Source organism: Poecilia formosa, unplaced genomic scaffold (assembly GCF_000485575.1).
Source record: "Poecilia formosa unplaced genomic scaffold, Poecilia_formosa-5.1.2 Scaffold48, whole genome shotgun sequence".
NCBI lineage: Eukaryota > Metazoa > Chordata > Actinopteri > Cyprinodontiformes > Poeciliidae > Poecilia > Poecilia formosa.
In genome coordinates, this window is record NW_006799987.1 from 1,043,494 (window position 1) to 1,056,648 (window position 13,155).

At 39.3% G+C, this 13,155-nt stretch overlaps 1 protein-coding gene and 1 long non-coding RNA gene across 4 annotated transcripts in view; one reads left to right on the forward strand and one right to left on the reverse strand.

Annotated features, from left to right (window-relative positions):
• The window catches only part of hnrnpul1 (heterogeneous nuclear ribonucleoprotein U-like 1), a 29,325-nt gene extending 16,222 nt beyond the window's left edge, over positions 1-13,103 (forward strand). For 2 of the 3 annotated variants that reach the window (XM_007552376.2, XM_007552377.2), the window contains exons 7-17: positions 678-817; positions 916-1,015; positions 1,255-1,367; positions 1,928-2,194; positions 2,807-2,929; positions 4,153-4,281; positions 9,574-9,742; positions 10,452-10,715; positions 11,128-11,276; positions 11,356-11,571; positions 12,252-13,103. In XM_007552376.2, the coding sequence (XP_007552438.2) occupies positions 678-817; positions 916-1,015; positions 1,255-1,367; positions 1,928-2,194; positions 2,807-2,929; positions 4,153-4,281; positions 9,574-9,742; positions 10,452-10,715; positions 11,128-11,276; positions 11,356-11,571; positions 12,252-12,368 (1,787 nt within the window). In that variant the 3' untranslated portion in view covers positions 12,369-13,103. The remainder of the gene's footprint in view (positions 1-677; positions 818-915; positions 1,016-1,254; positions 1,368-1,927; positions 2,195-2,806; positions 2,930-4,152; positions 4,282-9,573; positions 9,743-10,451; positions 10,716-11,127; positions 11,277-11,355; positions 11,572-12,251) is intronic. The other variant, XM_007552378.2, reaches the window with a different exon arrangement.
• The window catches only part of LOC107836305 (uncharacterized), a 143,037-nt gene that overhangs the window by 46,864 nt on the left and 83,018 nt on the right, over positions 1-13,155 (reverse strand). The window lies entirely within an intron of this gene.

Below are 13,155 nucleotides of genomic sequence, written 5' to 3' on the forward strand. Positions count from 1 at the left end.
TTTTAATACGTATGTAAAATGTATTTTATTTTTAAGTTAGATGCTGCAGCTTTAAGCAGGTTCGGTGTGAGAGTCACTACCAGGTGGAGCAGAAGCGAAGCTCCGTCTGTCAAATATTACTACCTGTAGCTTAGCTGCGGTTCAACAGCGAGAGCAGAACCAGCGTCTTACATCGCAGCTCGAAGACTTAAATAATTTTCCAGGTTATTTGTTTAGTTTTCTGACCGTCATGCTAATCCGGGTGAGTGTTTGTAGCTGTGTGCTGCTTTACCTGCTATCTGATCCTCCATATGTCTTTCTTACTGCAGTGAGCCTCGATGTAGCCAAACTCCGTCAAGTATGGCACTGTTTTTATGCCGTATTAGCTTCGTCATGTTGATTCGTCACCTGCTTCAATTTTCCACCGCAACACGCAAACTTCCCCATTCACTCAGTGCGTTATAGTTCCACATCGCTTAGGATTTATAGATGCGCAGAGTGAAGAGGAGATCAGCTGCACAGGCAGGCTGCAAAATGAGATGCAGGTGATCGGTTTGTGTGATCGGCAACAAGAGACAGTGATCGGCGATCACCGATCATAGACTTTTTCACGGAAATCGGCCGATTATCATCAGTGGCCGATCGATCGGCACACCTCTAGTTAAAACCTTTTAACAACGTCTCTTTCTTTTCGTCAGATAACTGTGACCTGCACTTCAAGGTGTCCAGGGATCGGTACAGCGGCTATCCTCTGACCATCGAAGGGTTCGCCTACCTGTGGGCCGGCGCCCGAGCGACCCACGGCGTCACTCGGGGTCGGGTTTGCTACGAGATGAAGGTAAGTCACAGTGAAGCAGCTCATTTGTTTTTATTTTTCCATACTGAAAGTGTTGTCATTCCTTCAGCCTTTGTGTCGTTTTGTGACGGTTTCCTCAGATTAACGAGGAAATTCCTGTGAAGCACCTGCCCAGCAGCGAGCCCGACCCACATGTGGTCCGGATCGGATGGTCCCTCAACAACTGCAGCACTCAGCTTGGTGAGAACGTCAGCATCCAACACGGTGTCTGAAAAACGCCTTCAAGACGCAGCTCCTCCCCCACTCAGCTCCTTCAGACTAGCCAGCAGCAATTAGCAGACACCTGGTGGAGCATATGCTATATTCATAGTTTCATGATTGATGTTTGATATTTTATTGTGTGAAACACTTTGAGCTGCCTTGTTGCTGTAGAAATAAACTCGTCTGCCTCTGAATTGGAAAATGTTTGTTTCCTGCAGGCGAGGAGCCGTTTTCTTTCGGATATGGAGGAACAGGGAAGAAATCTAGTGACTGCAAGTTTGCAGACTACGGCGAGAAGTTTGGTGAAAACGATGTGATCGGCTGCTACATTGTAAGTGACACGTTTGAATAAGTTTAGAATAATCTGATGATGCTGCGTTGCTCTAGCAGAGTTGGGCAGTAACTAGTTGCATTTACTAGAGCAACCTTTTTTTTTTTAAAGCACTATTTTAGACTATTTATTGCTGCGTTTTACTTTTACTTGAGTAACTTTAAGTATTTCTAATCTTGAGTAAAACTTCTGGATTTTCTTCCCACTGAATGAAAAACAAGTTTTAACCATAAATTCACCAGACTCAGACACACACCTGCAGTTTCTGTTAGTTTTTTATTGAAAGAAACTGATTTGGAAACTATTTTTCCTTTGTCTGATTTTGTAATAATGTTACTTATATAAAATGTCATTTTGGTCCTTAAAATATAAAATTTGTAAGTGTAAACTGACTGGACTGACTGAGTTCTGTGCAAAGAAGTCGGCCACTACTAGATAAAATATGCAGTATTTTTTGTCTTGGACTTCATTCATAATGGTTTTCAAAAGTCTTGGATCTGGTAAAACCTGCCGAACCTCTGTGTAATGCTGTTTCTGTTTTCCCGTCTTTTCACTTGCAGGATTTTGAAAGTGGCGACGAGGTAACGATGGGCTTCTTGAAGAACGGCGTGAACCTGGGTGTTGCTTTCCGGACCACCAAGGAGGCGCTGGCAGGACGCGCGCTCTTCCCCCACGTGCTGGTGAAGAACTGCGCCGTCGAGTTCAACTTTGGCCAGAAGAGGGAGCCCTACTTCCCCCCGGAGGAGGGGTACACCTTCTTCCACGATCTTCCCATGGAGGACAAAATCAGAGGCACAAAGGGACCTGCCAACAAATCTGAATGCGAGGTGAGGGTTTGCTCATGTGGCGTTGGTTAAATACACACAGGAGTTACATTACTGTAGAAAAATACTGAGAAAATAATTTATTTATTAGAATATGAGTCTGACAGAATATTGGAGTCAAAGTAAAAAAGTTAATTTGATTTATGAGACTCAACATTAATAGAAGAAAGTTTTAATGAGAAGTGTTATTCATGTTTTAATTCTCATATTATTTATGACTTAATTTTGTATTATTTACCACTTTGTTCTCGTATTATTACGTATTTATTCAGATAAATAAAATGGCTTTGGCTCTGAAACTGCGTCAAATCAGCTCAACCCATTTGAGTTGACAATAGTTTCATTCCAGCTGTAAATGTACCGTATTTTTATAACGTCTGAAGGTGACATAGTTACTAGATTGTGCTGTGAAGTAACTGGAAGATGCACAACACTGCCCCTTTAAATAATTTACACAGAAACATGAAGTCGGCACCTTCAGGCCCAGTTTATTCGGCTTATCTGGAAAAAAAAAGTGGATTTGGGGATTTGCTGCTCTTCAATTGTCGACCATTAAATAAATTATTATTTATTGGGAAAAATACGTAATCAGCTTTTATTTGCTTCTTGTTTCAGATTTTGATGATGGTTGGTCTGCCTGCCTGTGGAAAAACCACGTGGGCCATAAAGCACGCCGAGGAGAATCCAGACAAGAAGTACAACATCCTGGGAACAAACGCCATCATGGACAAGATGAAGGTCAGCTCTGACGATCACAGCAACAGTTAGTAGAGCTGGAAACTAAAGACCAGGCCCAAAATCTGGCTCTGAACCTTCAGAGTCACATAGAGACAGTTACAAAGTCGGCCTTCTATCACCTGAAGAACATTTCCAGGATCAGAGGACAAACGTCTCAGCGAGATCTAGAGAAAGTCATCCATGTGTTTATCTTTAGTCACATCGGTTAACAGCAGCAGCGTCTTCGCAGAACGCTGCTGCTGGAGTTCTGAGTAAAACCAGGAAGTTAGAGAACATCACCCAGTTCTACAGTCCCTCCTCTGGATCCCTGTGGCTCAGAGAAGAGACTTTAAAATACTGTTAGTTTGTAAATCACTGACCGGCTCAGCACCACAACACATTACATATCTGATGCACCAAACATCTAGAAGCAGCATTCAGCTTCTATTCACCACAAATCTGGAACAAACTTCCAGAAAACTGCAAAACAGTCGAAACACTGAGTTCCTTTAAATCTAGACGAAAAACCCACCGGTTTGGACTTGCTTTTGAAACAATGAGTCAAATTTATTTATATAGCACATTTTAATTTAATTTTAATTTAATTTTAATTGCAATTAAATTAAAATTAAATGTACATATTAAATTAAAATTTAAGTTATATCCTAATTAAATTTATCTAATTGCTGAAATATGTTATAGAAATGAACTTGATTAACAAAAAAACCAAAATAAAATTTAAATATGAAATTAAATGTAAAAATTTAATTATATATATATATATATATATAACTATATAATACAAAGAAAAAATATTATATATATACATTTTTTTGTAAAATAAAATAATTTAATTATTAAATTACAATTAAATTAAAATGAAATTTATTTATCTAATTGCTGAAATGTGTTGTACAAGTAAACATTGTTAACAAACCAAAATAAAAACTAAAATTAAAGGCAAATATTTCATTAAATATAAAAATTTAATGTACATATTAAATAAAAATTAAATTTAATAAAAAAAATATTTAAAATACATTATCTAATTGCTGAAATATGTTATAGAAATAAACTTACACAAAAAAATAATTTGAATATTGAATAAAAAATTAAATTAAATTTAAAACTGGATTAAAATTTATTTAAAATTAAATTAAACTTGAACCCAAAATGGAATGAATGTTGTAACATGTTGTACCAGTGAACCTGGTTAACCGTTCCTGCTGCGTCTGCCTGTCCAGGTGATGGGTCTGCGGCGCCAGAGGAACTACGCCGGCCGCTGGGATGTCCTCATCCAGCAGGCCACCCAGTGTCTGAACCGGCTGATCGAGATCGCCGCCCGCAAGAGACGCAACTACATCCTGGATCAGGTACTGCTGCTCCTCCGCCGCCCGGTTCTGACACTCACCACAGTGAGTCAATGTGCCCTGATGATCACTTTCTCTCTAATGGATTATTTATTTATCTTTCAGGGGGTCTCTGTGTATTATAGAGTAGAAGAAGCATTGATCACCCTGTTGTCACTTGCTTGTCGTGTAACAGAAAATGATTACTGGCTGTCATAAGCGACAGAATAATGTCATGTTTTCAGTATATTTGCTATTATCTATTTCATGTCATATTACAGTATTGTTTGTCTTGTGAAAAATGTACAAGTAAACCATGACTTTGTAAAGATGTTGAGAAACAAGTAAGCTCTGCCTGGTGAGTAAGAAAAACACCTTCTGTTGCTAATTCAATAAGCCAGAGTTGATAGCTTTTCTTAAAAGCTACTTTTAAGTGAGAAAGATGGAACTTTTTGAGTGTGTTTTTTATTTTAATTTTTAAATTAATTGACCCTGAAGGTAAGTAGTGACTAACGGCGTTTGGGTTTTCAGCTCCCTGTGCTCGGCCAGTGTGTGAAGGTAAGTGGGTCTAGTGTGGCTTTTCTGTGGAAACTGTGAGTATGTGAAGGTAAGTTGTTTCTGTTTGTCGTTGTCTGGGATGCGACTCGCGTTCGTACCAAGACAAAGGTGAGTGAAGGTAAGTGAGGGGACCCGTCAGAGCAGCTTTGTCTTTCAGTCAGGACTACTTTAGTTACAATTTGGCTCTTTACGAAGAAAAATGTCCACCCTAAATTCATCAATTTAGTCATATTGTACCTAAAAATACTTATTTAAATTAAAGATCTTAAAAGAAGGTAGTGTTTATAATTAAATATCGTCAAATTATTTTTACCTTCCTGATTAATTTCTACATAAATGACTCTTTGTTACCTGCATGTATTTTTGGAAGCACGCTTTCTAAGAGGTGATGGGAAATCAAGCATCATGGTCTAAAACAACAACCAATAAATGAGGTTACATGCATGCTGCTTTTATGGTGATTTAAAGGAAATAAACTTTTAGTTTCACCCCAAGAGCCGTATGTTTACACACAAAAAGCACCACACTCTTAAAGCCGAACGTTGGTAACTTTACAACTAAAAATATCAGCTATAATCATAAAAACTACACTTTAGTTTCATATGCGATAAAACAAATTCACAGTTTGAACAGCTCAGTAGTAAACACTTTAATAACAAAGCTTTACAGCTGATGCATTTTACCAAACTTGTTAAAACTTGTGTTTGTTGCCAATAAGCCGCCGTTCGATAATATATACAGTGGAAGTTGTACTATCAAAATAAAAGCGTCAAACCAAAAACCGGAAGTTCGTCATATTTTTTATTGCAAATAAAACAAAGTAAAGGCGATGAGCGTTAAAACAAACAAACAAGGAGCAGAAATGATGAACGACACTCAAGTTAATTATTGTTGGGACGGTTTATGCAGACACTGATCATATTCGTGGTTAAATCAAGCCTGTCGACGGAGTCATAATTTCCTCTGCCGTTATAAGGTGTTTAAAAAACTTATTTATTTACTGCCTCTGTTGTGACGTAAAGCTGCAGATTACGGTTTGTTTTCTTCCTGACTGGCCTTCTGAATCCGATTAGCCATTTAACACTAGAATAGAGCCATTTTAATAATAATCTTTGTTGTCATTATAAAATGAACTGTAATGAAATTAGGTAAACTGCAATGGCTGCTGCACCTTTTTGTGCGTCGCTATAGCAACTGACATTTAAGTGTCTCGATGGTTGACGTCCAGTGAAAGTTTTTAAGTTTTTGTTCACACAGCAAATCCTGATTGTAAATTTAAATTAATTGTTTCGGTCGTTCATTCTGCTGATGAAATGCGATCAGACGTCTGAGTGAACCGTTCACGACGCAGAAACGCAGAAGAAGAACGTTGACGTTACACGGCAGCGCGCCGTCTGTGGGAGTGATGATGGCCGCCGCGTCTGTGGATCCATTTTGGCGTTTTGGAGCAATCAGAGCAGGCCGTATGTTCGCAAGATTATAACATGAAGGAAGCTAATAAAAAAGCACAAACAATAAAAAGTCTGATATGTGGCGCGTTAACAGCAGTTTCTGTCTGTCTGCAAGTCGGAGCGAAGAGCAGCGTGACGCACAAACCTCTTTCATAATCTTTATAAATATAATTATAAGCCATTGTTTATGTCCAGATTTAATAATGGACGTCTGCTTTTTCTGGTGCAAAAAATATAACATGATGTAAATATTTATCGTAATTAATTTCTTTATTGTTGTCATGATAGATTCCATTTAATGATTTTTAAAAACCATCCGTTTTGTTTGGATTGTTTTCTCCATTTTCTCCTTTAATTCCACAAAAATCACCTATGATCAAATTTAAAATATGATTAAATGCAGCTAATGTTTCAGTTTATTTATACAAATCACGTTTACTTATGTGACTGGTGTCCTAAAGAAACTAATGGGAATGTTTTCAGGAGCACTATTTGTGTTTATTGCAGTTTAATGCAGTCGCATCCAGAGATATGTAAAAAAAATTGTAATATAGTTCTTATCGTTATAACAGCACATAAAATATTATAATTAAACTGTAAGTCTATATCCTAACGATATAAATGTTTCATATCAGTTTATATCAACAATTATTTATGTTTTTTCTTAAATATCTGAAGTTCTGCCAAACTAGTGTCGGGACCTTTCCAGTTTTTATCCAGTTTTAATTTCACACCTTTTTTTTATTTTTTTTAAATTATTTTTAAGCAGCTATGAGGCGAAACTTGAAACTGCTGAGCAGGTTACTCAGCAGGTGGTTGCTAGGTAACCAAAGTGGGGGGAACTTGAAACTGCTTGTTACCCAGCAGGCTGTTGCTAAGCAACCAGAGAGAGAGAGTTAGTTGGTGCCACTAACATGGCTCAGCTAAAGCCTTTCCTCTGCCTACATCTCCCAGAATGCTGTGCGATTCTGGAATATTCAGTGAATATTCTACATATTGGATATTTTATTCTAGTAGAACAGCTAATAAGGCTGAAGTTATCCGTTTCTCAGCTTGTGATACTGAATCGTTTTGACTTAATCTGATCAACACAAAGTACTCTGGTACACTTGTCACGGAAACACATTTTGCTGCATGATAAATTGTCGCCAAAGTTATTGTGATAAACGATGGTATTTGTTTAAGATCATTTTCAAGTAACATAAAGGTAAGAAGACATTCTCTAAGTTCAATAAACTTTAAATTCTAATAAACGTTTAACACTGTAGGTGGAAGACATGTTAGATATCCTAAATAAATAAATAGAAACGACCAATAAAATTAATTATAAAGTATTTGTAGACAAAATTGTCCTTCCAGCAAAAGGCTAGTTGAGACCACAACATCAAACTGAAGACTTATCATCCAGTTTTTGATAGAAACAGAGAAACAATACATTTTAATGCTTCGCTATAAGTTGTGTTTTTGTGTGTTTTTATGTAGGGAAGTTGAGATTAAAATCTCATCCCTAACCTGGACTGAATAATCCTGGACTGAGTGCAGATTATTACAACAGTGTTAAATTATTGAAAACAAAAAACTTTTTATTTCGTAATTACTGTTAAAATATTTACTTGATCTCTTCAAACCAGTATTAAGTCTGGTGTCATTACGGCCCTGTTTGATACGAACTCTGCTGATTTAGCGTAAGTCAGAAACGTTTTCGTCGCCGGATTCGATCGGCCGACTGTCGGCATAATTCTCCGTTTGTCACCGAAACATATTGTTCTGCTGCATTTAGAAAAGTTAATCTGAGCTTTCTTGTTCTGCGTCTTGAAATTATAAAGCAAATATTTGTACAAGTTAACAGTTTAATTTAGGAGCCTTGAGGTGATGCGTTCTGTTTTTCTTCATTACATGTTAGATATTCTCAGTAACTGAACTGTTTGAGACTTAAAGGGCCGGTATTATGCATTTTCCTGGCACATTGTGCCACTTTATAACACAGTTAAGTAAAATGCTGCGTATATCAAACTTAACATTGAAGTAATTTGACTTTGTATTTAACGCCTTGAAATTGAGCCTCTGTCCCTTTAAGAAGCTCCAACTCTTTCCGACACTCTGCCTTCTGCACGTCACGACGTTTCTCCATTGTGCCGTTTATAATTGATCTTAGCAGCCGTGGACTGAGTCGTAGTTTGTATTTTAAACTGAGCAGATGCACATTTCCACCAGGTGTTTGCTAATTGCTGCTGCCGCTAGTCTGAATCGTTAAGCTACAGCGCTCTGAAAACATTGTTCTTTAATGTGCGTTGACGTTGCGGTATGGTTTGTCAGGGTGTCCACGCATCCTTTAAGTCTTTAACTCATGTATCGAAAATTAAGGCCTTAAAATTTCTTCAATTATTTTATTTTATTTTTTTAAAGTAAGTCTTACATTTGGTTGTGTCAGGACTAGTTTTTTTGTTTCTCTCGTGAGACTTTTCAGTCAGGCAAACGTCTGATTCGCTTTCGAACATCTTCATTACGTTCTGTACCTCTATACGGTTGAGGCTACCGCTAACTAGCCGCTAATATACCTCTGCTAGCTACCTAGCTAACTTTTTAAAATTTATCGCCAGTTGGCTGGAAGACGTTCGTACATTTCTGTGGTGATAAAAGTCTCAGTCTTACGTTTGAGTTGGTGAAACTCTGCTGTTCGTTTTGAAAGGTTCAAGCGTTGAATTTTCATCAGGCACCTCAAAGCTGTCCTAAAAACAGAACATCTTACATCATTTGTGTGCTTGTGGATTTACTCAGTTGTTTTTTATGTAAAAATGACAAACAGTTCATGGTTATTCGTCTTACTCGGTTTGTTTTGTCATAGTTTTAAAAATTGTTGATTTTTAATCTACTTTTATCAGGCAGAATATTAAATATTTCAAATCAAATCTATATGTCTGCACACCAACTGCATGAATAATTAACTTTAGCGATCGCCTGCATGACATAACAAACATGCTCAAAATCTGCTTTTATTCACTGATGAGAAAGCTGTGCATCCTAATATTTTATTAAACTAACCAAACAGACGACAACATTTAGTGTTTGTTTCTTTTTTTGGGTCCCCCTGATAAACTAACATTGCTCTGCAGTCGTTGGGTTCTGGTTCCGGCTTCAAGGTGAGTCTGTGGAGTGATGAGAGGAAACCAAAAAACCCGTAGATTGACACCGAAGCCAAACCTCTCTCACTTGACTATTGCAGGGTTCCAGCTTCCTCCCAGTGGAAAGCCTTTACAAGTAAACAATAACAAACAAGCTTCTACTTCTTTCTTGTCACCATTGCTAGACAAATGTTTATGGATCAGCAAGGAGACGAAAAATGCGTCCTTTTGAAGGTTTTCAACGCAAGGCTATTGTAATTTGTCCCACGGACGAGGATTTTAAAGAACGAACATTAAAGCAAACCAATGAGCAGGGGAAGGATGTGCCCGATCATGCTGTGTTAGAAATGAAAGGTAGGAATGCTGTGGAAACAAATTTAAACAAACAAAACAAAAAATAATAATTTTTATAAAAGAAACGATCTACTTTTTTTTTTTATTTTACTTTTTCTGTGTTGTCTCTAAAATCAAACTTGGAAGATGCCCCCTCCCTCCCTCCTCCCCCTTTTACCCACCAGATATCAGACCTGGACTTTTATTTTTTTAATTTTTTAAAACAGTTTACATAAATTTGATTCCTATTCTTTGTCCCTTTTTCTGCCACTTTCCATTCAGACTCGAACACGCTGCAAACCGAGACTCGTTTCCTGTTCAGTTCAGATCCGAAAACCAAATTTAGTCGATTGGCGGCCATTAAAAGGCCGCTTCCTGTTGAGTCGATTTCTAAAACCGTTCCAGGATCTGTGTTTGGTTTGCGGTGATGTTCCCTCTTCACTACAACTTTTTAGTTGTCCTTTTTGTCCCCCGTCTCTTCTGATGTCCCCCTTCCTCTCTGTCTGTCTGAACAAATGTTTCCTCCTGGAGGCGACGTTTGTTCCCTTTGCTTTCTTTATCTGCTTCTGTTTTTGTCGCCTTTGCGTTGTACTAATTATTTCTCGTTTTTGTCTTCCGGTGGTGTGGCTGCTCTGGTCTTCACTACGCTCCTCCCCCCTTCCCGTCCCCGTCTCTGTCTCCCCGTTTCTCTCCACCCGTCTCCGCTTGGATGGGTGGCCGCCCCTCGAAGCCAACTTCACGCTGCCGGAGCCGTGCGACTTCCTGGAGGACGTGGCGTTCGTTGAGCTGCAGCGCGAAGACGCCGAGAAGCTGCTGAAGCAGTACAACGAGGAGGGCCGCAAGGCCGGCCCGCCGCCTGACAAACGCTTCGACAACAGGCAGGGCGGCTTCCGCGGACGCGGCGGCGGCAGCTACCAGCGCTACGACAACCGTGACGGGTTTCGTGGCAGCTACCAGAACCGCAGCGGAGAAGGAGGCAGCGGGTACAGAGGAGGTGAGGCGCTTAACTTTATTGGCATTTTTCATTATTACAGTAAAACATACCAATCACGCAGAACCTGGGGAACTGATGTGTCCTCTCAGTGGAATAAAACAAAGTGTTAGATCTAATGTATAGTTCCCACAAGTCTGAACCGGAAGTGATCCGCGCCGTCTTAGTAGGCAAGCGCAGCACGACGCTTTGAGACCAACAATAAGAAAACATGTGGAAACTCTTCCCCACAAGCGAGAAATGGATACCTGGACAAAATGGCTGCTGTGGGGTTCGACCCGTATGAGACGGAGAAGTAAAATATGTCAGACGATCTCATATCATCACATAGTTAACTATAACTGATTAAACTGCTCTAACATTTTTGTTCCTTAAAAAGATGGAGATTTATTTATTTTGTCTTTTTGTTGCCTAGGTTACAACCGCGGCAGCTACAGCCAGAACCGGTGGGGTAACAGTTACCGTGACGGCGGCTCGGACACACGCGGCAGCTACAACCGCAACCAGCAGTCGAGTGGAAGCTACAACCGCCCCGCTTCCTACAACAAGACGGGATACAACCAGGTAGCTGCAGCTTCCCCTCAGCTGGTGGGGTTTGGTTTGGAGTCGGAGACATTTTACAACCTGGCGTTGCTTTGACCAGCAGGGCTACAGCCAGAGCTACAACCAGGGCTACAACCAGGGCAGCTACAACCAGAACTACTACAGCAGCTACAGTCAGTACCCAGGATACAGCCAGAGCTACAGCCAGACGCCCACCACCCCACAGACCTACAACCACCACCAGCAGCAGCAGCCGCCGCCAGCGCAGCAGCCGCCAGCGCAGCAACAGCAGAGCTACAACCAGCAATATCAGCAGGTCAGGCAACGTCTCCTCCTCAAGCAGAAAAAAAGAGAAATTTTTAGATTAATCTTAGAAATTTTCCAGACCAATGCTGGGTTTAAAGTCAAAATTTGTCCTCTTGGAAATTTTCTGAGTTTGAAGAGTCAAATGTTTGATCTTTGAAACTCAGAAAAGTCCAAGTTTACTGAAGAAAATGTTTTATATCAATTTTAAAAGTGCTGAGCATTTTTCTAGCAAATCTTAAACTTTAAGACTCAAAAAATTCTGTTTTTTTTCCTATAAAAATCTGAAGTTAGTCTAAAAAACTGACACATTTAAAATATTTATAAAGTTTTTCAGTAATTTGGCACTGTTCACCCTCCGTATCAGACTGGTCTGTTTATTTAACCAAATAATAGGTCAGAAAAATGCTTAATATGAAGCTAAAACTTGGGTTCTGTGTAGATCATCTGTACAAAGGTGTCTTAATGCTAAATGTAAACATTTTTACACAGCTTTGGCATAATATTTGCTGGGTTTTTGTTTTTTTGTGAATGGCCTTTTTTCAAGTCTGTATGCTTCAGTTAATCGATTAATCACAGCTAACCTGATTGTTTCAGTTTTGATGATGACAGTTCGATCAAACAATAAGCTGTTTGACCGTTTTCAGCCTTCATGTATTGAAATCTGACTCTTTCCTCCCTCGTTTCTTCCAGTACGCTCAGCAGTGGCAGCAGTACTACCAAAACCAGAACCAGTGGAACCAGTACTACAGCCAGTACGGCGGTTACCCTGGACAGGGCAGCCAAGGCTCGTCTTCTGGCTCCCAGTAGCTTCCTCCTGCATCTCCTCCTCCTTCTTTCCCTAACACCTGTGACCTCTGCAGCTGATCATTATTATTGTTTTTGTACAGTTTAAGTCACCAACTATGGATCCTGTCCGTCTTAACGCGCTAGCCTCCCATTTCTCACGCGTCGTTATCCAGTTCGATGTGGGATTATTTTCACTAAGCATTGAACGTGAGGTGGTAGATGATAGATATTCTAAACTCGTAATGAATGTTATTGATTATGCATCAGACGTGGGCGCCTGGCGTCCTCATTCCCCCCTCAGTTTGAAGAGGCGGCTGTGTATATTTATGGGCTACAGCGCGAGAAGGCAGGAAGAAACAGCCTGACTGAGCTTAACGGAGAACAAATGCATGCTTTTTACCTCTACTGCCCCTTTTCTCCTCTCTTGTTTTTTGCTTTTCAGTTACGGAGTGAGCATCTTTTATTTACCGCTATGGAATCCGAGCATTATGGAGCATTTTTATAGGTGTTGGTACTGTAGTATTTAATCTGACCTTTTGATTATGAGTAATCCTTTGCTGCTTGTGTAGTCGTAATTTGCTTTAATTTTTATATATAATTTCCATCCCGTTTTTTTTTTATTGCTGTTTGAGTCCTGTAGTTCAAGCCAGTTTTTTTCTACCTTAAAAAAAAAACAAAAAAAAAACGAATCAGAGTTTTTGACCAGTTACGCCAGCTGTCTTGTCTTTATACAATAAACACAGTTGTAAACACCTACGGATGTGTGGAAAATGTCTTTTTGGTTCCCAATTTTTAAAGGAAAGTCAAA